At 41.1% G+C, this 27941-nt stretch overlaps 1 protein-coding gene across 1 annotated transcript; it reads left to right on the top strand.

Annotated features, from left to right (window-relative positions):
- Nucleotides 1-2: 2 nt before the first annotated feature.
- CWH43 (cell wall biogenesis 43 C-terminal homolog) lies at nucleotides 3-27903 on the top strand. The gene is made up of 16 exons (XM_033061196.1): nucleotides 3-63; nucleotides 825-1016; nucleotides 4094-4214; nucleotides 4334-4488; nucleotides 5813-6014; nucleotides 7029-7117; nucleotides 8404-8658; nucleotides 11424-11549; nucleotides 14586-14665; nucleotides 15611-15716; nucleotides 19161-19296; nucleotides 20441-20590; nucleotides 24379-24523; nucleotides 24956-25017; nucleotides 26073-26228; nucleotides 27718-27903. The coding sequence occupies exons 1-16, from the start codon at nucleotides 21-23 to the stop codon at nucleotides 27803-27805; spliced, it is 2106 nt and encodes a 701-aa protein (XP_032917087.1). The 5' UTR covers nucleotides 3-20; the 3' UTR covers nucleotides 27806-27903.
- The last annotated feature ends 38 nt before the right edge of the window (nucleotides 27904-27941 follow it).

Below are 27941 nucleotides of genomic sequence, written 5' to 3'. Positions count from 1 at the left end.
GCCGGGCAGAACCGGGGGCGATGCTTCCCCTGTGGAAGGCCGTTCTCTCGGAGAGCGTCCTGGGTAGGTGGCGGCGAGGGGCCGCGGTTAAGGGCACCGGGGGAGCTCAGCCGGGACCGGCCGAGTTTCGCGGGGCTCTCCGGACGTGCGGGCGTGCCCCCGATGAATAGTTCTGTGGAATGAGTAAAGAGTGCTCGCACCTGAGTGTTCTTCTTTGAGTTCTTCTTTTTCCTCTAGTGCTGGAATGCTTTCTGTCTCTCGAATCAGCCTAGAATTTATTGCTGCTCCCGGCCGGGTGTTGGTGCGGGTGTTGCAGAGCCGGGGCTGCGCTGCTCTGCTCAAAGCAGGGTGCCGAGGGTGGTCCTCTGCTCCGTGCATCTCCCGCGAAGCACGGAAAGCCACAGCGCAGGGCTGCTGTGCCTGGAGAAGGTGTCTCCAGGGGAGAACAGCACACCGATTTATTAGAATAATTCCTTTAGCCAAAGGGCTGCCTTTGAGGAGCTCTGAGACTGTGGGTGGACTGCTTTTAGCCAGCTCTCTGAACTCATCCTTTCTGAAGTTGAGGTTCTTACTCAGAACTGCTATCTAAGTGGAGGAAGAGGTGTTTATTCTCATAATTCTATTTCCTCGGAAAATGTGTTAGTTTAACTTGAAATAACAAACATTTCTTCAGAGAAGCTAGCTGTTGTTTGAGCTGCTTTCAAATACATTTGATAATCTCTATGCGAAAGTATAAAATGGTACTTTTAAAGTAATCTCCAGGAAATCCTGTTGTTGAAAATACATGATGGGGTTTTCTTTTTTTTGGTTTGTTCTTGTTTTAGGCTACATTTCGTGGTCTCTTTACCATGCCCTGCCACCAATGATCTACTACTTCCCCCTTCAGACACTGGCACTCACAGGCCTAGAAGTTTTTGCTGTTGCCTTCTTTTCCCCGATATTCTTGACAATTGGCCCTTTTTGGAGGTTGGCTAACAATGAGTATGTCCTAGCCTTTCTGAGACTGACTATGGTTGGTAAGTACACATTGTAGTGAGTTATAGATTCAGTTTTGGTGTCAGTGTGTAAGAACAAACAATCCAAACTGCTTTAAAATTCAGACAATTACAAAAAGAGACAGGAGTAAGAAGTTCTCGCTCTCCCCATGCTCATGTTTTGTTGAGGTCCTCTTTTTCTCTCCAGTTTTTAGCTATAATCAGAGAAATATTGTTTGCAGCCGTTGCATTGCATAAATACAGAAAAATCTTATTTCCCTTTTATTTCTAGGAACTTTTAATTTAGTAAGAGTGATGCCCAATAGGAAAGATGTTTTCAGTATCACTCAAATACCAGCAGAGCAGGTGTTTTTTGGATTGTGACAATGGGTAGGGATGAGGTGTTACAGAACAGCTTGGGGCTATTATAAGATTAATCTTCTATGGGTGAAACATTCTTTCTTATTTCTTTATCTTCTAAGAATGTTTTTTTAAAATTAAATACATCTATCTGTATGCCTGTAGAGGGGTTATAGGCTCATCCTAAACATGAAATAACCCTTATATGGTCAGTTGCACAGGACGAATATTTGCTCTTGAATTCAGGAAATAGATGACCTCTTTCCCATTCCACAGGCTCCTTCTTAAACCAAGACTTGCTGGGACTCTCACTTCAGTCTTCAGCTAACTGGTGCAAATCTTAGCTCGTCTTGATTTTTTGAAAGCTTTTTGGAGAAGGTTTGGTGGTTACAGCCACGATTGATAAAGAATTTGCCACACCAAATGAACTCAGAGGAGACAAGGGTCTCCATCCTGTGCAGAGGTGAAATTGCTTCTGCTGAGTGATGTGTTTCAGAAGCAGTAGATCCTAGCTCCTCAATTGTCAATATGATAGACAGATCATCACTTTCCTTATTGTTTTCTTCTTTTACTGATAGAAAACAGAGTAAGATAATTTTATTTACTTTACCTGTGTAGTTTTTTAAAAAAGAATTCTTATTCTTTATCTCTAGAAAAATACTAGAACTGAGCAGTTTGTTGGTGTCATTGATTTTCATGAAGAATAGTCTTACCATGTTGCTTTCTTTTCCTACTCTTCCCATTGTATTCATCCTAATACTTTTCTCGTTGTTTTGTAATAAGCTTCTCAGTGAGCAGAATCTTCAGCTTCTTTTAGCAGTGCCTAGTGTATTGCTTTCTGCAAGATCTTCTAGTTTAGAAGCTAGGAATGAGTATAAGCATTTAAAATTGCACCTTCCTTCAGATGTGATAGTAACATAAAATTTGCTGTGTTTATTTAAGATTAGTCCTTCAGATCACGTTGCTGTGTTTACTAGTTCACTTTGCCAAAAGAGATGGAAATCACTTAAAAGAGCGTAATTTTGTTCTGCTAAATAAACAACAGTGACAGGCCTATGGTAGTCTTTTGTTCTAGTTCTGTCCCATCATACTATGCTGCTGAGTCTTCTGTTTCTCAGTTCTTCCTGCTTTTTTCCTCCTTCATACTGAGACAATTTTATTAATTCTGTTTTTGATCTTTTTTCCTTCTCAAAAAGGCCATGGCCTTTCTCTGGGACTTGTTGAACTGTCAGGCAGAACAATCTATCCCATGCATGTTCCACCCCATTCTACTTGGTCTTCATTTTCACAATCCAAAAATAAGAAAATTCTCCATGTTTAGCTAATATTTACAGGGATGATTTTATTTTTGTGTTCTGTTTCTTTCTACATTTTCAGGAAGCTTTATTTTCCCTGCAACTTCTAATTTCTGTATTCTTTCATACTGCTTGATTTTGTGTTTTATTAAAAAACAAACAAACAACAACAAAGTATGCTGTGGTAGTGTCTATTTGCCTCAGTGTCTTCAGACAACACGCGTTAAATTTGGGTGTTTGGATAGATATATTTAAGTCCTGGGTGTACTTGCCCAGCAACAAAAGGTGTGTCTGCTCTAATTTGGCAAACCCATGCTAACTTTAATCAGGGTAGGGCACAGGAAGAAGTATTTGAAGAGACAGGTTTATGGATTGCCAGCACAATTTAGTGACAGAAACCTGTGTGTACTGTACATGAACTTTCACTGCACATTGATCTTGTTTATCATCTTGGCTCTAAGCTTTGCATCTTTTACTCTGAGTAGAATGAGCAGGTAAACAGTTGGAGGATTCCTAACATGTGTTGCCAGAATCTGCAGCTCCATTTCTGACAGTACTTGCTTAACATCCCTTCAAGTTTGACTCATACTCACATGGCAAATGGCTGGTATCATAACAGTGTTGCTGCTTCTTCTGCTGTGTGTCATTAGTTCTGGGCCAGAATTTGCCACACTGACTGAAGTTACGAGAGTGTATGTGGTCCATTATCACTTGAATTGGAAACCTATTAGCAGTGTTTGAAACTGTTGGTAGTGTGGGGTCACTGTGCCCTGGGAAATGACAAAGATGTTGCACGTGCTCTCTTTCAGTGGCTGGGAAAGTGGTAATTTTCAGTAATAAAATGGCACAGGCTGGTAGTGACCACTTCTGAGACCAGATACTGTGCCAGAGAAAGCCCTGTTCACACCTACTGAGGCTGTTGATTACTAATCCCTGTGGTATGTATGGTGACTGCTCCTATCTAATAAAGAATGTGGCTTTTGCCACATTCTTCCTTTTGTAAGTGTGCTACAGCAAAAGCCATATCCTTTTGAGAAAGGAGCAGTCACAGTACATAAAACTTTATGGCTTTTGAGTTATCTCAACCATCTAAGGTTGGTTGAGATCAACCATCTAAGTGCATGGTTGAGGAATATCTGGATGCTTAGATATTTTATCCATATATTCTCTCTATGAAATCAATCATCATAAGTACTTAAATAAAGGCAATCACTTGGATTGTTGGATAATTGCTTCATATAATTTTTTCCCTAAAAATTGTAACTGCTATGAAGCCATGTATACCCAGTTTCTATGCATACCTACATTTCTTTGGTTTGTTTAAAAATGTGTAGTTTCATGTTTTTGGATAAGTGGTTAGCCATTCAAGTTACAGACAACCTTGAACTAATGCACAGGAAATCCTTATTAGCCGGTCTCTATTGATTATTAAAGTAACCTCTCTGTGTATCTGTTTGTTTGTAGGAAGCTTAGCATCATACCATGCACCAAATGCTTCAATCAGACTACTTATCTTGGCTGCTGGTGTTTCTTCTTCATTGCTGGTTCAAACAGTAACATGGTGGTCAGGAAACAGTTTACAAAGGTATTGTCTTTTACTGATGGAATTCAACTGATGTTTCTTTATATTGAAAGCTGCTTTTTTTTTTTTTTTTTTTTTTTGTCCTCCAAATGCCTCACTATTTAAAAAACTGATTCTTACAGGTTCATCAGGATATGGGGTTTCATGCTAGGCAAGATAATGCTCCTTGTTCTTCGTATCTGGTACACATCACTTAATCCAGTCTGGAGCTCACAAATTGCCAATACTATCATACTGACAATCGGTTTTGTAGCAGCAATGGAGCGAATTCATTCAGGTAAGCATATTGCAGCAAAGATGGTGGTTATGAAAAGAACCTAAATATACCTAGCTATGTGTCACTATGTTTTGGTTCTTTGGTTTTTTTTCAACATAGTCCGGTTTTAGACCTACTGCATGAGCATTGCAGGCTATAGAAGTCGTGGGGTACTTTCATCTGCCCATAATTTGGCAGAACGGTATCACAATTCATACAAACTCTGGTAAGTTGGTGCTGGAACTGCCTCTTTTTCCTTATTGCAGTGCCAACAATATGACAGTAAAACAAACAAAGGCATAAGATAGACCAATAAAACCAGAATGGATTATTGTCTTTCCAGCATGAAACATTTGTGGTGTTTTTCTTGTTAATTCAACTTGCACTTTGAGTTTCTGTGCCAGTGCACATCTTTCAACAGAGTAGGGGAGACAGGACAAAGTTGGGGAACAGCTGATATGTGAAAAGAAACAGTAAGAATTGGAGGACTGGATAAGTTGTCCTGGTTAAAATTTGCCCAAGTGCTTGGAGTGTTTGCACAGCATACACAGAAGTGGGGCTGGCATAAACTGTGGAGGTGATATTGCCAATAAAGACAGCAAGGTAGAGTTGGTTAGTTAAGGCAGCTCATGTTAAATCCTTAGAATTTCCTTCCTTCTCAGTATAACCTTCATGAATTAATTCAAAGATAAAACCTTAGCTGTGTGTAAGTGGGTATAAATTAACATCATGCATATTGTCTGTAAGCTTGCATTACATCATCTAAATTAAACCTGAGCTTTCATCAGAATTTAGAATGGGAATCTGCTGCAGATTAGGAAGGAAATCTGTCTTGTTTGTGAGTGACAAAATAATACTATGCAATTAAAGGTGCTGTTGATGAGACAGGTTCTAAAGCACATGGGAAAAAGGAGAAGGAAAGGAGTTTATTTCTGGCTTATTTGAAAGTGTCAGGTTTTGTTCTTATCAGAGTTTAGAGTTTCAGAGATCAGAAGCCTCTGAATAAATTCTAATAACTTTTCTGCTGATTTTCAAAGCCAATTTAAATATTGAATTCCAATGTTATGGAAAATAATCAGATGGGCAGGTTGGCATTTCACATTTATGGTGAGTATATTTTCTTTACAGACCTAGGGTTGTTATAAAGATTTTTAATTTTTTTTTTATGTTACCAATTTCTGATAACACAACCCAAATCAGATAAATTAGCTTTTATGCATGTAATTCATTCTAGTAAATTTGTGATTTTGGCTTTTTCTTTTTCTCAGTAACTCTTGCTAATAGGATTTGACAGTTTGCTTAGCTATTCTATTTATAGATGGAAATCTTCTTTTTCTTATTCTAGATGGAGACAAGAGGAAGCAAGAAACAAACAAAACTGGTTATGTGGTTAGAGAGACTGCTTCCCATCCTCATTGGTTTTTATCAGGGATTGCTTTCGGCAGCCTCATGTTCCTCATTCTTTGGATATTTGGGGAGGTTTCTTTAATTTCTAGATGGGCAGTAAGTGGACATCCACATACAGGTCCAGATCCTAATCCATATGGGTAAGTGTATTACTATTATTATATTTTTATTTTTTATTTTTTATTTTTTATTTTTATTTTTATTTTTATTTTTATTACAAAATTGTAATCAAAATACAGTGCTGTAGTGGGTGACAAATTAGTACTCAACCCGATGATGGTATAAGAATTAAGACAGAGAAAATTGAACACAAGGTACTTCACAGAGAGGATTCATTCTTCCTTTGAGATATTTCTGAGTATTTTGTCCAGACCTTAAAATTTCTGATCCAAAATTATTTTTATTTCAGAACTAAAATCTTGGTTTGCCACATTTCAAAACAATTTTTAGATTAGGACTGAACTTCAAGGACTTACAAATGCAGTGCGCCTATAATATGCAGTAAATCAGTCTAGGAATTGGCTTCAGAGAGGAGATGATCAGAGATGCATGCACAAAATAAATAAATAAATAAACTGTGTGCAATATTAAAATATATACTTCAGTAGAAGTTTTGATTAATAAGAATGCAGTCTTAATGCTGTGCTTGGTTCATTCAGGTTTCAAAATCTAGGAAGAGACCTAATTAGTTATTCTGAGTCAACTACATATGATGGCAGGTGACAGAGTTTATAATTTGGAATTGGTATACAAAAGAGCTCCCCAAGACTGAGAGCAGTGTTAGATACTGTAGGATTCCTTATTTGACATGAAGAAAATGCTTATGTTTAGGGTGGATTCTTCCCTCTGTTTTCTCCGAGTTGTTTTTGCCTTTTGTACCAAGATTTCAGGGGACTGCTTTGCTGCTGAACACAGCTTGCTTACACATTACAGTAAATTGCCATTATTTTCAAAATATTTTCAATATTTTTTTACATCCAATGAAGAGAAGAAAATGTAGCCAGGTGTGAGCAAAATTTGCTTTGTTTATAGAAAAATAATTATAATGTATTACCAAGGAGTCTCGTCTGTATATCTAGAAGTTTCTTTTTCAATGTCAGATGCTTTTAAAATAATTTTAGTGCATGGGTTTTTTTTCCTTATTGTTGTATCAGAGGTACAGTTCTGTTGGGCCTTGCTCATGGACTGATGCTTTCATTTTGGAGCTGGTCGTCTGTCATCAGTTTTGCCTTGTTTCTCATAGGTAGGTGCAAATCCTGAGCAGAATTTTTGCCTGTTACCTTATTCCCTACCTGACACCACATCTCAGAAAAGTGTGGCTGATCAAAGCCTCCTTTTCTCTTGTCACTGACTGTAGTACATATATGTCTGACCAGTTGACTAAGGGTTACAGGCCAAATCTCCAGGCCACTGCAGAGCAGTGTTACTATCTTCAGAAGCCCTGTTGAGGTCTGTTCTCTTGAGCAGCATCTCACTTCTGACCATCTGCATTGTATAACAGCTGGACTTGATGATCTTAGAGGCCTTCTTCAACCTTACTGATTATATGATAAGGCCATATCTAGGGTTATGGGGTTGAGATGACACAAACCTCTCAATTCCACAAGAGGCAAAATAACTTGTAATTTAACAAGCAGTCTACTGGAGACAAGCTTGCCTCCTGTCTCTTCATTTGCCAAGTTCTGCAAGCAGTAAAATAATATGAAAAGGCAGGTTTTAGTGTTAACAATGTGTGTACAGATTGTAATATAAGCATGAACATTTGATTTTTGATGTACACACATTGCTTATTTAAAACAAGCACAGAAAGGTTCTTTAGTTGATTCAAGCATTGTATTCTGAAATGCTCAGAACCTTGATATATGAGAGTTAAATATTAAAAGTGTTTCTATGCATTTCCTTTGATGATGTGACAATAAATATTTGTACCTACAATAATGTTTTAAAATGAATTTGTACTGTTATAGAGAGGTTCTGTGATTGTTAATGTTCTGTTTAGGCTCAAATCACCATATCAAAGATAGCATGGTAAGTCAAGTATCTTGCAGTTAGCAAAAGATTAATAGCTGCTTTCTTGCACATCCTATGGTTATCTACAGGGAAAGATCAGGAAAATATATATTTTCTCTTCATATTAATCTATTTGATTCTTTATGTCTTATGGTAGAAAAGATTCATAGCTGACAGACCTGTTACTCTCTTAAGAACTGCATCATTCCTCTGTTGTGCTGAAGATCTCTGTAAAAAAACTGTTCAGCTTTGGCTATTGATGGTGTTTCTCTGCCCTCTTTTTGCTGTACTGTTTTCAGCTGATTAGGTGATGTTAAAAAGAATGAGATATTGGGAAAATTAAAAGACTTTCTTTGGCTACTGTAAATAACTGTCCTTCTAGTGATTCAGTTTTCATGGCTGGAAAGCAGAATTATATTTCCTAGACTCTATTTTTTTTGCTAGCTAGAATATGAAAATGAATGTGGTTGATAATATACCTGATTGAGACTTACTCTATTCTTTTCTACCCCTTCACAGGTTTGGCATCTTCAGCTGGTCTCCTTTATTTACATACCTGGAGTGCTGCTGTTGCAGGCAACATTCTTGGTATCTTTACTATGTGTGTGTGGCCTCAGCTAGCTGGAGGCTTTGTCAGCTGTCTGCATCCCGGGAAGGCCATGAGTACAGCCATGTTTGCCTATGTTCTTGAATTATTCTTCTGTGTATGGTGTACAGCTTATAAATTTGTACCTGGAGGAGTTTACCTTAGAGAAAGCTCCCATCTTCTTCTAGGTACATTTGTGATAATGAACAAATACAAATATGCTTGCTTTACCCTCAGGCAGACATGTGAAATATATCTAGTGCATAAAGAGTCTTTTCAAATGCTCGGTTATTGTTTACTTGCTTACCACTTGCTTGTGGTAAGAATTTCAGTGCAAAAATTAATGAGACATGCAAAAAATAATCTACTTGTTTCTTTACTGTTAGAAATAGTCTAAGGCTTGGACAGAAAATGGAATTCAGTAAAGGGAAAATGACAAAGTGGGAAAATAACTAAATAACTAAAGTGCGCAGTGGAGGAAGAGATCTGTTAATCAGTCACCCTTAAAATATGGCTGCAATCCAGGGTGTGAATGCACAAATATGCTGTCTACCTAAGTAGTAGTGCCTCAGGTAACAGGGTACCTACTGGGACTGTAATGTAATTCAGTGCATTATTTAGCCCTGCTCTGCAGAGCAAAGTGCAGCATCCTGCTGATCTAGCTAGTCTACATTGGACACCTGAGCTTCTTTCCTATGTCGCTCTACCTTATGTTTTGTGGACACACCAGCAAGTTTGGGGGAATTCAGATGAGCCTGTAGCGTCAGAAACATGTGAACAGGACAGGCAGAAAACAAATTGTCAGGTATTTGCAAATAAGGAAGAACTGAGTTGAGCAAATATAAGGGCTTTAGCAAAATGATCACTTGATGAGGGTGGAGAGGTGGAAAGGAAACCAACCCTTCCTGGTTTTGTCTCCAGAGCTATTTTCCCAATAGGTACTAACATGTTTCAGTGGCATATTTCACTAACTATATTTAAACAGTGCCAAACATTGTCTTGGGCTAATTGTGTGGGATGTTTTTTCAAATATGAGGCATTAGCCTATATTTTGTTTGGAAAGTAATAATGAATGCTGTGCTTAACTTGTTGCTCCAAAGGTTTCAGATTTCATAGATGTCTTTGCAACCACTTTGTGTCACTCCAGTTTCTTCCTCTGCATGTATATTTTTATAATATGGCATTAACATGAGGGATTTGAGTTCATTATGTTTTGAGGAGAATTTACTTCCATTATTGCATTATTTTCTTTGTTCTGAAAGCACTTTGAGGAGTCCTTAGAAACATTTATCTTAGCTAATTAAATTTAATTTTTTGAAGTTGTAAGTAGAAAGCATGTGGTAGAGGAGTATCAAATGCTTCCTTGAGTAATGCTTTCACAAAAGTAATACTTTTATTCAAAATTCCTCTCTGTTACTTCCTTTGAAAGGCACCTTGTGATTAATTTACGTGGCGTGATCACTGGGTAGTAACAAAGAGATGACTCTAATTTTCTCTTTGGTAAAGAAAACTATAAATGGAACACAGCTGATGGCACTATATGAATTTAAAATCCATCTGAGAATCCAGTTTCTGTCTTTTTTATGTGATCCCATAGCTTATCAAAGATTATGCCATGAGGCTGTGTATTTGTTGCTGTGCTTTTATCCTTACAGCTTGGCTTTCTGGCAAACTGCTTGTTTGCTTCTGGTTTCTTCCAGGTGCACGTGCTATTTCTTGCTTTCTTCTCCTCCAATATCCTGCCTTTCTCTTGCTGCAGTTTGAGTAGGGAACTGCATCAGGAAAAGTGACAATGAAAGTAAGACCATTATATTTAAAACTTCTGTGCTGCTTCACTGTGATGTAATATAATGCTGAGGGTTCAGATTCCTGATCTGCATCAACTTTAATGGGTGTGAATCAGTCACCCTTTGAGAAAGGTTTTGTGTGCGCCCCTTAGTTGTGCTAGACCCAGCATCCTGGTTTGCAAATTTGCATTACAACTAATGTAGCAAGTAAGGGGAATAAAAAATACTGAGTAATAGTTAGCTGAAGTAAAATATGGCTGCTATAATTAATTAACTATGCCACAAAGATATTAAGGATCTATGCCTTCTCCGGCAGAGCTCTTATCCAGTTCATTATCTTCCCATGCTTCCTTTGAAAGTAATTGGATTCTTTATCTCATTAGGGATTGGAAAAGACCTTGTACTATTAATCTGAGCTACTTATTGAAAAGATACCATCCCCACACGTTGCAACAGTTAGTGCACTGAAGTTGCTTACTAGCTTTTAAAATGTATCTGTAGATGTGTTTAGTTTTCTGTTCTTAAAAAGCAGAACTATTTCTGTTGGCTCTGGAGTTCCAGAATACAAGGTACTACCACGTTAAATTGACCTTCAAACCTGTTACAGTCTGCTTGCACTGTTTTACAACAAATTGTTGAGCAATTGCTTTTGTAGTTCCTATATGAAAAACGTTTTACTTGTATCTTGGTGACAGAGCAGTTCATTGTCAAAGACAATAGATCTGTGCAATCATCAACATACTTTTTTTCATCAAGCTGTTATTTTGAGGTTCTGTAATATGTAGGTGTAGTTCAATTGTTCTTCAATTGTTGTCCAGGTTAATTTCAGTAAACTTTGAAAACAGTGGGCCCAGCTGAGAGCTGTAGCCATCAATAGGGCCTGGAATGATTTTAGCATAATTTATCTGCCATGTATTAGCCTTTTTGACATAATACCCTGGAAATCAGTCTTTACTTGAGAGTGCTGACAATAAATCTTGTAGTTCCTGCATTGCCTCATTAGGTATGGGTTTTATCTTCATTTTGCTTTGAAACATCTCTGTTGTTGGAACCATAAGGTTGTTGTGTTGTAACACAACAGCTGGGAGTTTATAAAAGTTGTGTTTATGAGCAGTGTTTAATATGTTAAAGGTCTATGAAAAAACTAATTACTTATATTTTTACAGGTTTTATAATGTTGTGTATTGGGGTAGGCTTTCTAACAGGACCCAAGAAAGACCTTATTTCTGTCTTTGAAGTGAAAAGCAGTCAAAAACCATTCTTCAAAAGGAGTAAAAACTATATTAAACTAAGTAAGTATAATTTTAGTTCCTTTTCCATATGGCTCTAGGAATTCTGTCTGAGGAAAAAATAACACTGTGGAGTATTTGTTCAGATGTTTCAGAAATGCTTTTTTGGTACTAGTTTTAGAGGCAGACTGGTAGTTGGTATTTCCCTAGTTCCAGGTTAATGAAGATATACACTGCTGGAGGAGCTGAATCACTGTGATTATGACTGACAGAGGCTATTCCTAATGGAATGTGTTAAACAGAGACAAGAAACTGGTCAAAAACCAAAATGTGAAAATTGATTCAGCATCATTGGCAGTTTAATTTTAGTGGTTGAGGAGGAGGCCTTTCTGGATCTTTGAATTTACTCTGTGTGTACAAAAGAGCTGAATGATTTCCTTACCATCCTCTATGGCAATTTTGAGGTGGTGCAGTGTGACAACTCTGCTGTGTGGGCTGGCTGGCAGTGTGGTGGCACTCACTGGCCCAGAGCTGCAGTGTGACAGCTCTGCTAGGGTTCTGTGGGCTGGCTGGCAGTGTGGTGGCACTCACTGGCCCAGAGCTGCTGCACAGTACAGGGATCCCAGATTTTCAGATTATATGTATGGGGTCTGCTTTTTTCCTTAGGTATTGAAGAGAAATGAAAACCAAATATCTGAGGTTTTATCACTTTTTGGCTTTTAAACCATACAAATGTTTTCAACTGTTTCTCTACAATCATTTGAGTCCCTGGTTTGTTTTTGTTGTCAGCTTACTGTTTCTAAAGAAAAACGTCTGTCAATAGCATGAAGTTTGGCAAAGGAACAAAATGCTAGGCATGAGGGCATGGTAACCCTATAGACATCAGGATGCTGAATATCCCAGTTCCTGCATCTTTTCTTCTGTGACTTTGGATCAAATTTCTTGCCATTTGTGTGCATTTTGCTGCATTTGGAATAGTGCTTCACAGTTTTTCAGGGCTGTTTCTGTAATCTTTATGGAGGTCTTGACCCTGTATACTTAGGAGGCAAAAGAATGTGGCCTCTGAGAGTTTGTGTGTCAGAGAACATGAGCACTATTTCAAGTGGTTTGAATATTACTGCAAAGAAACATTTCACAAAAGTAAATTATTATTTCAAAATATTACCTGTCACAAAACAAAGCCCTTCCTCAGCTGATATTGTAATGTTGCAACAGTACCTCTTGTACTTCCTCATCATGCTCAGACTTGTACTGTTTCTCAGCTTCTACTCTAAGCACCTTTGTGTCTTGCAGAGTATTGCTTGATGTGTTAATATAAGTAGCATGTCCTTCTTTCTGACATCTTCCATTATAAAATGTATTTAAATTTTACACAAAACCATTCCAGAAAACTTGTATTAAAATATTTTCGTATCTTTTAAAATATATGAAAGAATAAACTGAAGTTACTGAAATCATTGTAGATAGCATATGCCACTGTGTAAATGAAATAACTGCAGAGGGCTTTGATCATCAAATTACAGTAATTTCACGACCATAAGGTGCACCGGACTATAAGGCGCACCCCCCGGGAGCCGGCACATTTTGCAACTTTGTAGATCAGATAAGGCGCACCGGTCTATAAGGCACACCGGTTTTTTTTTTTGCAGCGAGGCTCCACCCCCAGCTCCTCCCGCGCGCTTGCTGGCCGAGGCCCCGCCTCAATCCGGCAGCCATTGGCTCCCGGGCCTGCCTGTACCCGGCAGGGCCGGGCTATGCCCACCGCCGCTCCGTGCAGCATCCCCAGGGCCCCGCTGTTCTGGGAGTTCCCTGGCGCTCCGGGTGACCCAATGCCGGCAGGCTTGCCCCGTGCCGCCGCTGCCCCGATTCCAGCTGCTTGCCCCCTCCCCGCGCGGCAGCCGCTCCAATTCCGGCGGCTTTCGCTCCCCCTGCGCGGCAGCCGATCCGATTCTGGCGGCTTTCCCCCTCTCCGCATGGCAGCCGCTGTGATTCCGGCGGCTTTCACCCCACCCCGCGTGGCGGCCGCTGTGATTCCGGCCGCTTTCGCCCCCCCCGCGCGGCGGCTGCTGTGCTTCCAGCAGCTTTCGCCCCTTTCCGCGCGGCAGCCGATCCGATTCCTGCGGCTTTCACACCCCCCGCACGGGAGCCGTCCCGATGTCGGCGGGCCGGCCCCGCGCGGGGGAGGCCCCGATGCCAGCGGGTCCGCCCCGTGCAGGGGACGCCCCGATGCCGGCGGGGACGCCCCGATGCCGGCGGGGACGCCCCGATGCCGGCGGGCCCGCCCCGCGCGGGGGATGCCCCTATGCCGGCGGGCCCGCCCCGCGTGGCGGAGGCCCCGATGCCGGCGGACCTGCCCCGCACGGGGGAGGCCCCGATGCCGGCGGGCTCTCACTTCCGGGGTGGCAAATGTCGCAACTTTGTAGATCAGATAAGGCGCACCGGACTATAAGGCACACTTCCGGTTTTGGGGGGAGATTTTAGTCAAAAGGGTGCGCCTTATAGTCGTGAAATTACTGTACATTGTGCTGAATGGTGAGAGCTCTTAAGTGCACGCTGTGGTTATTTGCAATGCTACAGGAGCAATTAGAAAGCTCTGAATATGCTTTCCATTAAGCTGCACTGTCTTTCCAAGAGTATGTCAAACAAATGACCACTCTGTAAGTCTGGCAAGAGTCATGTCTTTGTGACATCTAAAGGCTTGTGGAGTAAACTAAATTTTGTTCTACACATTGTATTAATACAAGATGAAAACTGTGTGCTGCAAATGTGTATTTGCACACGGAGAGGAAAATACTGAAGAATGAACATGATGCTTTTACTCAGGTCCTATAGTGAATTCTTTAGTAAGTGTAATTTTTGTGTAACTGCTCCAAGGAGTTTTGCTACATTTTATCTGCTCAGCATGTTGAGTTTTGGAGAGTGTGTTTGCACACGTACGCATATTTTGCCTGCATAGATACTGCCTTGTGGTATTGTCACTTAAACGTTTCTCATTCTGTGAATAACAGACCTTAGAATAACAGTGTCCTGTTTAACAGCGATAATAACATTATCTTTTCTTGAATTAAAAACATTCTTCCTGTGTTTTTCTATTTCAAGTATTGTGGCTGTTTGTTGGTGTTGGTTTGCTTGGACTGGGTTTACGTTATAAAACTTACCAGAAGAAGTTGGGCCAAGGGGTGAGTAGGGTGTTTGTGAGAATGGTAACTTTCAAATATGTAGTAAAATGTGTGTATGATAGCTTAGGTGTGTTAATTGTTGCTGAAGAAATTTTTGTAACCAAGTATTCAGAAAAACTAATGCATAAATGAAGATGCAAATATTCAACTTATAAATTAATATCAAATTGAAATGTCCAGGTCTTTGGAGATTTATAGTGATGCTATGAAGGAAAAAATATTTTGAAAATTTGGGAGATTCTTGTCTCATATATTAAATTTGAACATTACTCTTATAAATTAATTTATTTGAACTATATTCAAACTGGACAATGCTGTTAGCAGCCTGATCTCATGTAGGAGGAATTTGAACAGATAACTTCCTGAGGTTTCTTCAGGTGAAGGAATTCTATGGTTCTATATTATATCATAACCCTGAATTGAAGCTCTCTGAAAAGTTGGTTGACATAGCTTAGACTTAGACTAGGTAGGAAAATTGAATAAAAATTTGAAGATTCCAGTTTTCTATCTTGCAAGAGAATAGGTATTGCCAAAGTAATAAATAACAAGATGGTTAACACTCATGAAGTTCAGTGTTAGATTCACAAATGCATACAGATTTACACAGCCCTCTTTTTTCAATTAATTCAGGTTTGTAGTACCTTATTGTGTGGCAAAAAGTGGTTAGTTCCTCTTAGTAAGGTAAAAAAATGCATTGTCTCTTGCCTCTTCATTTGTTTATTGTTACTTGTACAAATTCATTTTAAATATGATGACTTTTGTTCCCTTGTTAATACAAGATTTAGTATTTTGTAATTCTGACTGCTTTATTAGGAAGATGTACTGGTTAAAACATCTCTTTTTGTATCCTTGTATGTCTTTTATGGCATCATGGTGCTGTTTACTGCAAAGCTATAATATGTAAAATTCAAATTTTATTTTACTTTTTTCCATTTATTTTTTGAGGTTCCAAAAAGAGATTTCTCTGCTCTGATCTGGCCTTTTAGATTTGGCTATGACAATGAAGGATGGTCTAATTTGGAAGGTTCAGCTAATTTGCTTAATCAGACAGGTAACTCTTTTTTTCCCTGCTTCATTTATATTTGGGAGGATTCATCTGAAGAGATAGAAGTGAAAACACCTGCTTAGTAACTGAGGCCGTTTTTGCATTAACACAAGAACCTGTATTTAGTGGTTTTCTCCTCAATTTGTGTACTGTTTGAATGCAATCACTTCAGTCAAAAATCCATTTGCAGAGGTGATAATTTGTTTAATATGTTTTAAAGAGCTTTCTGGTTAGAGGAAACATTTCTTATTTGGATTTTTTCGTATTGCTGATGAGTTACTTGTCTACAGAGAATTTCTTTGGATAAATGAAATATTATCCTTTTACATAAAATACAATGGTATTTACAAAAAGTACAGTAATTTCACAACCATAAGGCGCACCCCCCAGGAGTCGGCAAAATTCGCAACTTTGTAGATCAGATAAGGCGCACCGGACTATAAGGCGCACTTTTTTTTTGCAGCAAGGCTCCGCCCCCAGTTTCCCCTGCGCGGTTACTGGCCGAGGCCCCGCCTCAACCTGGCAGCCACCTCATTCACTCCATTGTCCCACGACCAAAGGTTCAGAGAGCTGAGCTATGTTGGCTGTCTGGTGATATGAGAAAACAACCAGGACATTTAATGAATTGAAATTTGGAGCATTCTTCTAAATAAGTGATTCCATAGTTCATGTCTGGATGATTATTTGTCTTTGCATATTTATTTATGAATTTTAATGAATGCATTCATTTCTGGTACCTATACAGTAATTTCACGAATACAAGCCGCACCAATTTGACTAAGATTTTGCTCCTAAACCGGAAATGCGGCTAATAATCAGGAGCGGCTAATACAACCTCAGAAGTGCCTGCCAGAGTGCTGAGCCGAGCAGCTGCAAAGTCGGCATTTTGCGATTGTTACAAATCGCTACTTTGTTGCACCGCGGGTGGAGCCTGGCTCCCTGTAGGCAGCACGGGGGGGCGGGGAGAGAGGCGGGAGAGCTCTCTTTCCTCCTCTGCCACAGCCCAGGGGAGAGACGGGGGGGGCCCGGCGCCGCCATTGCCGCGGCCCGGGGAGGAGAGGGGGGGACCCGGGCCGCCCCTACCGCGGCCCGGGGAGGGGGGGGGGAAGCCCGCGCCACCATTGCTGCGGCCCGGGGAGGGGGGGGGAAGCGCGCGCCGCCATTGCTGCGGCCCAGGGAGGGGGGGGGAAGCCGGCGCCGCCATTGCTGCGGCCCAGGGAGGGGGGGGGAAGCCGGCGCCGCCATTGCTGCGGCCCAGGGAGGGGGGGGGAAGCCGGCGCCGCCATTGCTGCGGCCCGGGGAGGGGGGGGAAGCGCGCGACGCCATTGCTGCGGCCCGGGGAGGGGGGGGAAGCGCGCGCCGCCATTGCTGCGGCTCGGGGAGCCGACAGGAGCCCCGCGCAAGCCATTGCTGTGGCCCGGGGAGCCGACGGGAGCCCCGCGCAGCCATTGCCGCGGCTCGGGGAGCCGATGGGGTGCTTTGTCCCCGCCCGCCGCCGCCGCGGCAGGAGCGGGAAAGCTCCCTCCCCGCCCGCCGCCGCTGCCGTAGGAGCAGGGGAAGCTCCGTCCCTGCCTGCCACCGCAGGGCAGCGCCGACCCGGGGTGACCGAGCCCAGTGGCAGCTCCGGCCGGCCCCGAGCTGCAGCACCGTGCTGGACCACCTGGCCCCGTCAGCGGCCCCTAGCGGGCCGAGCCTGCACAGCCTTAGCTCAGCCAGTAAACCCCGCCCTCCCGCGGTTCTGTTACTAATTGCACGCGGGTCCTCGCTGCGAACGACAAAGCGGCTTATATTCGGGTGCGGCTTATCTATGGACAAAAACCGAAATATTTGCCAACACCCAGAGATGCGGCTTATAGTCAGTGCGGCTTGTATTCGTGAATTTACTGTAGTTTAAATTAATGAATATTAGAAAAAATTATTATCTGGTTATGTCCATTGGCATTTCTTTAGGGTAATGAAATATCACTTCTAAAAAAGAAAATTGGTGAGTCAAAAAGGCAGCAAATTGCAAAATATAAATAAATCCTAATTTCTAATATGTGGAAACAGTATTTTGGAATGTCATGTTACGTGTATGTTGTTATATAAAATACTGCATTAACATTGTCAGTAAATGCATTCAGAGTTCAGCTAGAAATTCCTATAAGAAGAGTTTCTGATTTTGAAAGCCACAGAGAAAGAGTGGCTATCTGCTTTAGGATAGGGGTTGTTTCTAGAGATGTGGTGGATGTGCATTCCTTGGGTTCACCTCTCTGTTGGAATAGTGAAGATGCAACATGTAATGACTTTTGTGACTGGAATTTCAGTCCAGCCCTGGAGGGATCCAACATCAACCCTTCTTAATGGTTTCAGTTACTGTTTCTGTGATCAGCATGTATGGTAATGATATAGAAGGAAGAATCTGGGAATCCACTTAAGAACTCTGAGCTCCCATTTTCCCTGTTGACAATGCTTTACATTGCTGCATAGGGTATTTTGAAAGCAAAAAATCTTCTGTGGTGCTCGATGGTCATAATTCCTTATGGAAGGACTGTGGATTAAAGGCAACTTGATTTGCCTTCCTGTGTAGGAGAACACTCTAAGAGGGACATAACTGCAGCAAGAAGAGAGCACTTGTTGCTGCTGCAGTAGCTGTATTGATTTGCTGTTCAAGCTGAGTCTGAATGGTTCAGCTGTCCTGTGGGCAGCTTGCAGACTTCTCACCTTCCTTCAGGCATGAACAGGTGTTTCTTAGATGCCATTTCCTCAAGGGACTGCCTAGTTCTTCCTGTATCCTGCAGTTAAAATATTGGGGAGCCCATCATGTTCCCCTGCAAAACCACACCTCTGCATGTAAACGTGGAAGGACCACAGTGCTATGAGAAAGTGAGGTGGCTGCAGGTGGTCAGAAATTCACTGCAGCTGCAAACCCTTCTGTTACCATGCCTTGGGGATGATGCAAGGTTGCTTTGGACTGAATAATTATTGTGGCAACAGCATCCAGCTGTGTCTTGCACAGGACCCTTTGAAGCACAATAGGATTTGGTAGATGAAGGGAAGTGCAGAAGTGTTATGTAGTGTTTGTTCATCTAATTGAAAGCAGTAGACTTGCTACTGTGCTATTAATTTGTGTGTGCACAGTATCTCTAATGCTTTTGAAATGGCACAAGGTCTGTGCAGGCCAGCATTATTCTGCAGTCTCGTGTTTTTCTGGTTATGCACCAGCGATGAGCTATGGCAAGCAGACACTGAGTGCATTTTCATCAGAATTTGTGTGGCCTGCAGTAGCCAAAAATTTGGGCATGACTTTGTTGACAATGTTGGTTTGCCTTGACTGTCCCCTGAAGGGCTTGTGTCCATCCCTCTGTAATCAGAATGGAAATAATGACATTATGTAGTTATTTATAAGTCCCATTTATTTGTAACAGTTATAAATGTGAAAATATTTTCTTTTTTTCCCTCTCATCTTAGAAGCAGATTTTATCACTATTATAGAGAGCGATGCCTCTAAACCATTCATTGGAAACCATGATCCTACAATGTGGCTAGGAGAAAGACTGGGCTTTTATACAGATTTTGGTCCAAGTACAAGAGATCACACTTGGGGGTGAGTCATCTTTGCATGCACAGTGACAGTGAATAGATGTAAGTATGTTGCCCAATACAAAGTGCACTAATACAGAAGCAAAGAATAGTTGGAATAGTAATCACTATAATCACTTATTGAAGTTTGTCCTTTAGGAGCAGGCTTTGATGGAGTTTTCTCATTGCTAAACATGATCAGATTTTGGTGCCTGCCCCCATAAGCTACTTTGGTTTTGGTGATGCAGAGAATGGCATCCTGCCCTTTAATGTACAGATTTGGAAGTTTAACATTCCATGTACTGTATACGATGCACTTTTCACATTATTTTGTTTTGGGCTGTGAGAATTTCATATTTCAGACTTCGAAAAACGTGAATAGCAATTGGAAAATGTAGCACATCAGGAGATATGAGAAATTTTGAATTCATTAAATCTAGCTTGGGCTGTATAATGGGAAATGGGAATAGAAAGGTATATGTCTGTTTGACCAGATATTTTGTGTCTAATTTTACCTTAATGCTTGACCACCTACCAGCTGCATATCTTTAAATGTCTTTGTCCTCTGGAAAAATACTGGCATATAATATGGCTTTTTTTTTTCCAGGGAGATATACACATCTCTATAGTAGATGGAATTTCTGTGATGCAACGGCTATTCAATTTTTGCCATATGTGAGGGGCATTTAGTAACTTTCTTCTTCCAGACCCTGTCCATTTGAGGAAGAACGGGGCTGAGATTTTATTAATGAAATACATTGAAAAAACCTGATGCAAAATGTCCAAACAGAAGCTGAAAAAAAGAAATCTCCCATTTTAAAGGCATATTTCTACCTACTTCTACTTTTAATAAAATACCTTTTGATTTCTGGTAGTATAAAATTCTGTTTTGTCTGAAATACAGATCATTAAAAGGTCAAGAAAGAGTTCATATTTATGGAATGATATTTCTTTGTGTAGAAATTAACTTGATCATATATTTTTAGACATATAGTTAAGCAGTATTTTGGAGGGCATTGTATATTCAGAATAATCCACTAGGGATGATTTGTATTCTGGTCTTACAGTTTTTTTTCAGTGACTGCTGGTCTTCTGCTCACATTTATCCTTAGTCACACCTTTGAAGCTTATGAACTACAAAATGTAACTTTTTGCTTCTCCTCACGTAGGATTATGGCGTTATCCAGGTATCCAATTGTAAAATCAACTCATCACCTCCTTCCATCTCCAGAGGGAGAGATTGCACCTGCCATCTCCCTGACTGTCAACTTCACAGGGAAGCTGGTTGATTTTGTTGTCGCTCACTTCGGAAATGAAGAGTGTGTATTTTACTTATTTTTACATTGAGTGTACAAAGCCATGAAATTTAATATGCAAATTTCTGGGATTTCTTTTGTACCCTTTAAAATCTACTGCTGTAATGCTGGTTCTAGCAGGATATATTTGAAAAATATGAAGAAATGACAGTTTAAAATTGGTTAAACTACTGGTTTAAAAATTTGAAGCATTCTTTAAGGTAGGGCAAATGTGTCATGCAAAACTCAGCTGAACCTACTGTCTGAATTACTAGAGATCTAAAGATACATTTCTGCAAAATCACAACAAATGATGGGGCTAAGATGCATTTCAGTGCAGGATGGCTTCCTTCTGACTTTTTGCATGTGGAATAGACATGTTGCATTCCACAATGAGTGCAGATTGGGTACAGTTAGACAGCATTAATGGAAAAATGTTATTTTTTTATAAAAAAGAGTAACAAATCCGAAACCCCCAAGAAAGGACAGTGTTGAAACAGCAACAAAAATATCCATCAATGTCCTTCTGAGAGTATGCAAGTGGAAATTGCAAGTCTGATCTCTGAATTCAGAAAAGTAATATTATACCAGTAAAGCAAATAAGTGATGGAAAAGAATAAGGTATATATTTCAGTTCTTGAAAACAATGTTTTGACTACTTGTGTGTAATGAATATCAATAAGAGACAGTTTTGTGAATGCTCCATTAGCTGTAATTTCTGTTATATTTGATGGGATATCTAGTACAGTAGTTTCACGAATACAAGCCGCACGGATTATAAGCCGCACTTCCGGTGCCTCAACAATGTTGCTGTCTTTGTCAATAGATAAGCCGCACCCCGAATATTAGCCGCACTTTCGTTCGTCGCGAGAATCCGTGCACAGCTTTCACAAATTGGCCAATTAGTAACAGGATCGCGGCATAGAGGGCTTTACTGGCTCGGGGCGGGGCCAGGAAGGCTCGGCCCGCTCATGGTTGCTGACGGGGCCGGCCGGGTGGTGCTGCAGCCGCCGCCGGGCTCACTGGCCCCCCTCTCCCGTCAGCACCGCCCCGCCGCTGCGTTTACGTACTCGCCCTGCCGGCGGGCCAGCCACTGCCGCCGCTGGCAGGCATGCCGGCCGCCTCGCCGCTGCGCTGTTTACGTACTCGCCCTGCCGGCGGGCCAGCCACTGCCGCCGCTGGCAGGCATGCCGGCCGCCTCGCCGCTGCGTTGTTTACGTACTCGCCCTGCCGGCGGGCCAGCCACTGCCGCCGCTGGCAGGCATGCCGGCCGCCTCGCCGCTGCGTTGTTTACGTATTCGCCCTGCCGGCGGGCCAGCCACTGCCGCCGCCGCCGGGCTCGCTGGCCCCCCTCTCCCGTCAGCACCGCCCCGCTGCCGCGTTCCCTAGCCCTGCCGGCGGGCTGCCGCCGCCCGGCTCGCCGGCCGCGCCGTGTTCCCTAGCCCTGCCCGCCGCCGCCCGGTTCGCCGGCCGCGCCGCGTTCCCTAGCCCTGCCGGCGGGCCGCCGCCGGCCGCGCCGCATTCACTAGCCCTGCCGGCGGGCTGCCGCCACCCGGCTCGCCGGCCGCGCCGCGTTCCCTAGCCCTGCCCGCCGCCACCCGGCTCGCCAGCCGCGCCGCGTTCCCTAGCCCTGCCGGCGGGCTGCTGCCGCCGCCGCCCGGCTCGCCGGCTGCGCCGCGCCGCGTTCCCTAGCCCTGCCCGCCGCCGCCCAGCTCGCCGGCCGCGCCGCGCCGCGTTCCCTAGCCCTGCCGGCGGGCTGCCGCCGCCGGGCTCGCCGGCCGCCCCCTCCCATCTGCACCGCCGCCGCGTTTCCTCGCCCTGGCCGGCACTGCAGGCCCCCGCACCGCCGGGCTCCCCCATGCTGCTGGCCCCGATTCTGCTGGGCTTCCCCCACTGCCAGGCAGCCCCACCCGCCGGCCTTCCTGCTTCTGCCATGCTCCCCTGCACTGCTAGCCCCAGTTCTCCCAGGCTCCCCTGCCCTACTGACCCGGCTCTGCCGCCCCCCTGCCCCGCCCTGCTGGCTCAGGCTCTGCCGCCCGCCCCCCACACTGCTGGCCCCGCCTCTGCCAGGCTTTTCCACCTCTGCCGGGGCCGGCCGGGCTCCAGCTTGGCTTGGGGCTGCCGCGGGCTCTCACTTCCGTGTTGGCAGCTTTTAGAATTTTGTTAATGTATTAGCCGCCCCGGAATATTAGCCGCACTTCCGGGTTTCCACCAAAATTTTGGTCAAATTGGTGCGGCTTGTATTCGTGAAATTACTGTATGTTTGTGGCTATGTAGTAAGATCTTTAATTTTTAAAAAAATTGTTACAATTTATGGAGAGGCAAATTTGTGGAGAGGGTGCAGGAAATTATAACACAAAGAAGCTGCTCAGAAAGCCATAGGAATTCTTGGTATCCTGTTTCCTTCCCCTGACAGAAACAGCACCAAACCTGCAAATTATTTATAGATTTCCCATTTTTTAAACAACTGTGGTTGTCAGAAATCACTCCACATTTTTAACTCTAGAAAGCAATTTAATTCTGTGCCTCACACAGATTATTAGACTTACCTGTCTGAGAAACTGTTTATCAAAGTAGAAGAAAATAACACTGTATTATCTCCTCACAAAGAAAGGAGATAAAGATGAGGGAGAAAATATGAGGAGACACATGGGAAATGAGTGCAAATTAGGTTGTGTTTTAGAGGGGAAATAATTTGTAACTAATTACTGCACATAACTGATAATTTTTAATATTTTTCTTCTGCTGCTTAGGTTGACATAGACCATAGAATACTGCATAACTAGGGTTGCTTTTAAATATGATTTATAAAATGTGGGACTATAACTATGCCTTTAAAAGATCCCATCTTCTGGAAAGGAGCATTCTGGAAAGCGCAGCTAGCTGAGCAGGCAACTTCACATACACCTAGATCAATCTTCTATTCAAGTGTTTGGAGTTTTTTTCATCTCCTGTCTGTGTGCTCTTTCTCCCTAATACAGTTGCTTCAGTCAGAAGCACCACTATTTAGAAAGCATAGCTGCATTTAACTTGTTGTCTTCTTTTGGGTTTGCATGTTTCAAAATCATCTCTCTCTGTCAATGTTGCTTAGTCCAGACTCCCAAAATCTAGAACACAACATGAGTTATACAACTGTTTAAAGTCATTAACATGAAGAATCATAGAAAGAGAACTTCTTTTGCATTGTTTTGTGACAAATCCTAGGACAGGGAATAGGATCCAATGAAATATTTTACCAGGCTCCACTTACTCACTTTTGATCATGCTGGAACTCTTGTGCAAATCTTGTTAAAGAGATGTGAAATACATGCCAAATGTAATTAAGTAATGCTAATGGGATGATGTAACTCTAGTTACATTTCATAAATTATGGGACCCATACTTCAAGACTTTATTTACCGTGATCTATCCATAATAATTTTTTTTTAGCATGTAAGTTCTTTGTCATACACCGCATCATGCTAGCACAGTTAAATTTTAAGTGCAAGCATAGACAAAGCCTTAGATAACCAAAACACTAACATTCACATTTCCTAGTGATGGTATCAGTATTAAAAACAAAACAATAATAGAAAATGTTGTTCCTGTAATGGATAGGAAGAGAATGTGAATTACATCTACCATAACCGTGTGGCTTTTATCTAGGGTAATGATAATTTTGAGTCAATGAGCTTTCTGTGAACTTTCATACTCTCTAATACTAAGCAACAAAAATAGTACCACATTGATTTGTGGTTCACTATGTCATAGCATAAAGATTGTGAGCTAAAATGTATGTATATGTCTTAAAGTCTTTTTTCCATTTCTTTCAGAGAGGACTTGGACAGAAAACTCCAAGCAATAGCTGTTTCAAACCTATTGAAGACTAGCTCTAAGCAAGTTGTATTTCTAGGATACATCACTTCAGCTCCTGGATCCAGAGACTATACTGAATTAATAAAAAATGGAAATGTGCAGGTAACATAAAAATACTGCATCTTTAGAGAAAATATACATTGGAAACACTCAGTTAAATATTTCAAATTGGTAACTTAAATATAGACAGAGAAGAAAACACATGCCCATTTTCAAATACAGTATTTAGCTACCTCATGATATTTTGCAGAGAAGGTGGAGTTACACAGTGAAAGAACAAGAGGCAATGGACAGCAGTTGCCCCAAGGCAAAGTCAGTTAAAAGAAATGAAAAGTTGCAGGGTTAGAAGAGGGGCCTGGGGAAGTAGTGAAACTTTCATCCTTGAGCATATTCAAAAGTTGCATAAGGTCCTGAGCAACCTGCCTGAAGTGACTTTAGCCAGGGTTAGGAGTAGATGAGCTCTAGGCAGCCTCTAAATTCTGCCCAGATGAACACTTATTTTATTTGTTTGACTTTTTTCCTTTTTGATTCTAGGATATTGACAGTACAGATCGGGACAGATGGTGCAGCTATATTATGTATCGTGGAGTAATAAGGTGTGTTAAAGTGAATCACTTATTTGTAGGTTTTAAGTATCTTTATGGTTATCAGCTTTATAATCTTCTGTAAGTGATTGTGGAAGAGTCTTACATCACTAAACAATTATTACGGGCAGTTGGGCCTATAATAAAATTATGTGAAACATTGATCTTAGAATCACAAGAACTGCTGCGTCTCTGAATATAATTTGCAAAGGCACTATTACAGGTTTCATCATTCTGTGTCAAAAGCCTTCAGATCCACTCTGTTTTGGTAGCATAAAACTACATTTTCCAAAGTTCTGGCTTTGCAACTTCATTCTAAAATCTGAAGCCTAAGACCTAATTTGTATGTGACACAGAAGACAGAAATTTTGAACTGTATCATTTAGGGTTTCTTGAAGCAAAATGCTGATCTAATCCGGCCAATCTTTATGCTGGATTTAGTGGAAACTTGGACTGTGTAAGCCCATATTGAGACACAGAATCTATACACTCCGTATCTTTTTTTTACCAGATTGCTTGTAAATCATTCTCTTGGTGATGTTTGGACAAGAATGGAATCCAGGTTATTCTGAATAAACTAGGCAAATTCTGCAGTGCTCACAAGTTGTAAAGTTGATAGCTGCATTAACAGTATTGAGTAAAAAATAAGAAAAGGCAACTAAAAAAACCTCAACTAAAATGCTATTTGCAATTTGAATTTTTCTCATTGTTCATTCAATTGATGCTTCAGTTTCTTTTATGAATATTGAAATCTTTTCCATGAAAATTTGGTGAGTTTATACCTGCACTCATATTCTAAAGCAATAATTTTTTAAAAAGGTTTTTAGACATAGAACTTATTTTTACTGTCAAACACAGTTTATCAGTTTTTATGCTTGTGACATGGTGTTATGATCCTGTTTATGGAGAACTTTCAGTTTTTTTGAAGGTGAAATTCACAGAAATGGAAAATTGTGTTGATAAGTTAAAGCATAACTCTTGGGGGAAAAAACCCGATGCATTCATTAAGAATATGCGGAAATTGTCTTGAGTAATTTCTTGAAACTCACTTTTCTCATATTTGATAGGCTGGGTTATGCCCGCATATCTCATGCTGGTTTAAGTGATTCAGAAGTCCAGATGGCCAAATTTAGAATCCCAGATCAAGTGGATAGCTATGTTGACAATGACAGAATTGTTACTGATCCCAACCAAGTTCCTGAGGACATCCATTTCAATCCCAGGTGAGTAGTTCTCATAGGAAATGAAGGGGATGATATACCTGGTGTCTTTTAAAAGAGAAGTCTAGGAACAAAATTGTTTCTACAGTGAGAGGCACTGGTCACCCAACTGAGCAGAAGAGTAGGAGTCAAGAATTTCTGATTTGTAGTTTCATTTTTTCAATTGATTTGGCATGTACCCTGGGAAAACCAGTCTGTTGTGTCACAGCATAAATTGCAAGTAATGCTCATTTCACCCAGGCAATTTCTGAGATTGTTTGATAGGGATATTTGCCAAGTGATGTGGTGACTCATTTGATAGACGATTAAAGATCTCCCATGTTTCTCAGCACTTTGGAGATTGGGCTCTTAATATACTGTTACTTAGAATATCAGATACAATATATACATTAAGTACTTTTATGCATAATCATTTTAACACATACCATATAATTGGAACAAAAATTAAAGAGAATACCTGAGGCAGTGTCTTGCATATGTCAAGAAGGAAAAAAAAAGGACTAGGTTTAACATAAACGAGTTATTTATTTCTAAATTGCTGTAATTTTCCCACTGGTATTGTATAAGGAAGAGATATATGGAGAAAGATGTTTACTCTAGTATTAGTATCAGTGAAAGAATCAAGAAGTTTGTGATAGATGTTGCCACAGAGATATAATTCCCAGTAATACTGTGTTTACTACTCCTAACATGCACAATGCAGAATATATTACTTTCTCATATACATCCAACAGTTGCTTACTCACTTTTTATGTACCACTCAGCCATTGGCTTCCTGGTTTAACCAGGAGTTTGCCCAGACTTTTCCACATGATGGAACTTGCCTACAGTTAGCATTCACGTTCAGATTTTTCTCAGTTGACTTCAGCACAGAATCTTTTGTCTGCCCATAATCAGAAAATGTTTACTGTATTGGAACAGATTGAACTTTTTCTCATCAACTCTACTTCTTTAGAAATACAATGGCACTGTTCTTCAATATTCTTAACACTGATATTTTTAATAAGTACTCCATTTTACTTTTGTAAGTCTGTCTACCATAATAGTCAGTTGTCAAAACTTTCATATTTAAATTTGGCATGAAAAATTACAATTGTCACCATAATTTTCAAGAGCAAGATGTATAGTATTAATAACAGGATTGACTGTTTGGATACTATGAGTGTTTAAATTGTCTTTCCACCTGAAATCAAGAATAAAAATTTCACTTAGAATTTAAGTAGATAAATGCAACACTCAGCTTTTTCAGCTGGAATTCCAATTATAGACTGCCTTTAACATCAGTGGAATCAATGTAATTAATTGTCTCCACTACACTCAAAGACCTTTGGTAGGAGAGAGTACATTGAACCTGATTTACATTTAATAGAGTTGGGGCCTGTTTCTGAAATAAATTGCCTAGCACATTCAGAAGTAGGGTAGTAATTATATGATTTAATTGCATAGGTTAAATAATATTGTAATAGTATTGCTCTGTTGAATATTTTCTTAGGTTTGGATCTTACAAAGATGGACATAATTATGTGCCTATTCATCACTTTCATATGAGCACTCCTAAATATTTTAAACGGATGAATTAGAGCAAGAAAATAAAATATTATTGAGACCATGAAGAAAAGCTTGTTGCTTGAAATTGAATTGTCAGCCAAAAAAACTACACTGTTCAAGGATGAGCAACTCCCATGCTGCACAACACTGTGAATGTCTGTGTAATAG

The sequence above is a fragment of the Catharus ustulatus genome, chromosome 5 (assembly GCF_009819885.2).
Source record: "Catharus ustulatus isolate bCatUst1 chromosome 5, bCatUst1.pri.v2, whole genome shotgun sequence".
Taxonomy (NCBI): domain Eukaryota; kingdom Metazoa; phylum Chordata; class Aves; order Passeriformes; family Turdidae; genus Catharus; species Catharus ustulatus.
The sequence above is the reverse complement of the archived record's forward strand: the minus strand, read 5'-3'. Positions and strand labels throughout refer to the sequence as shown.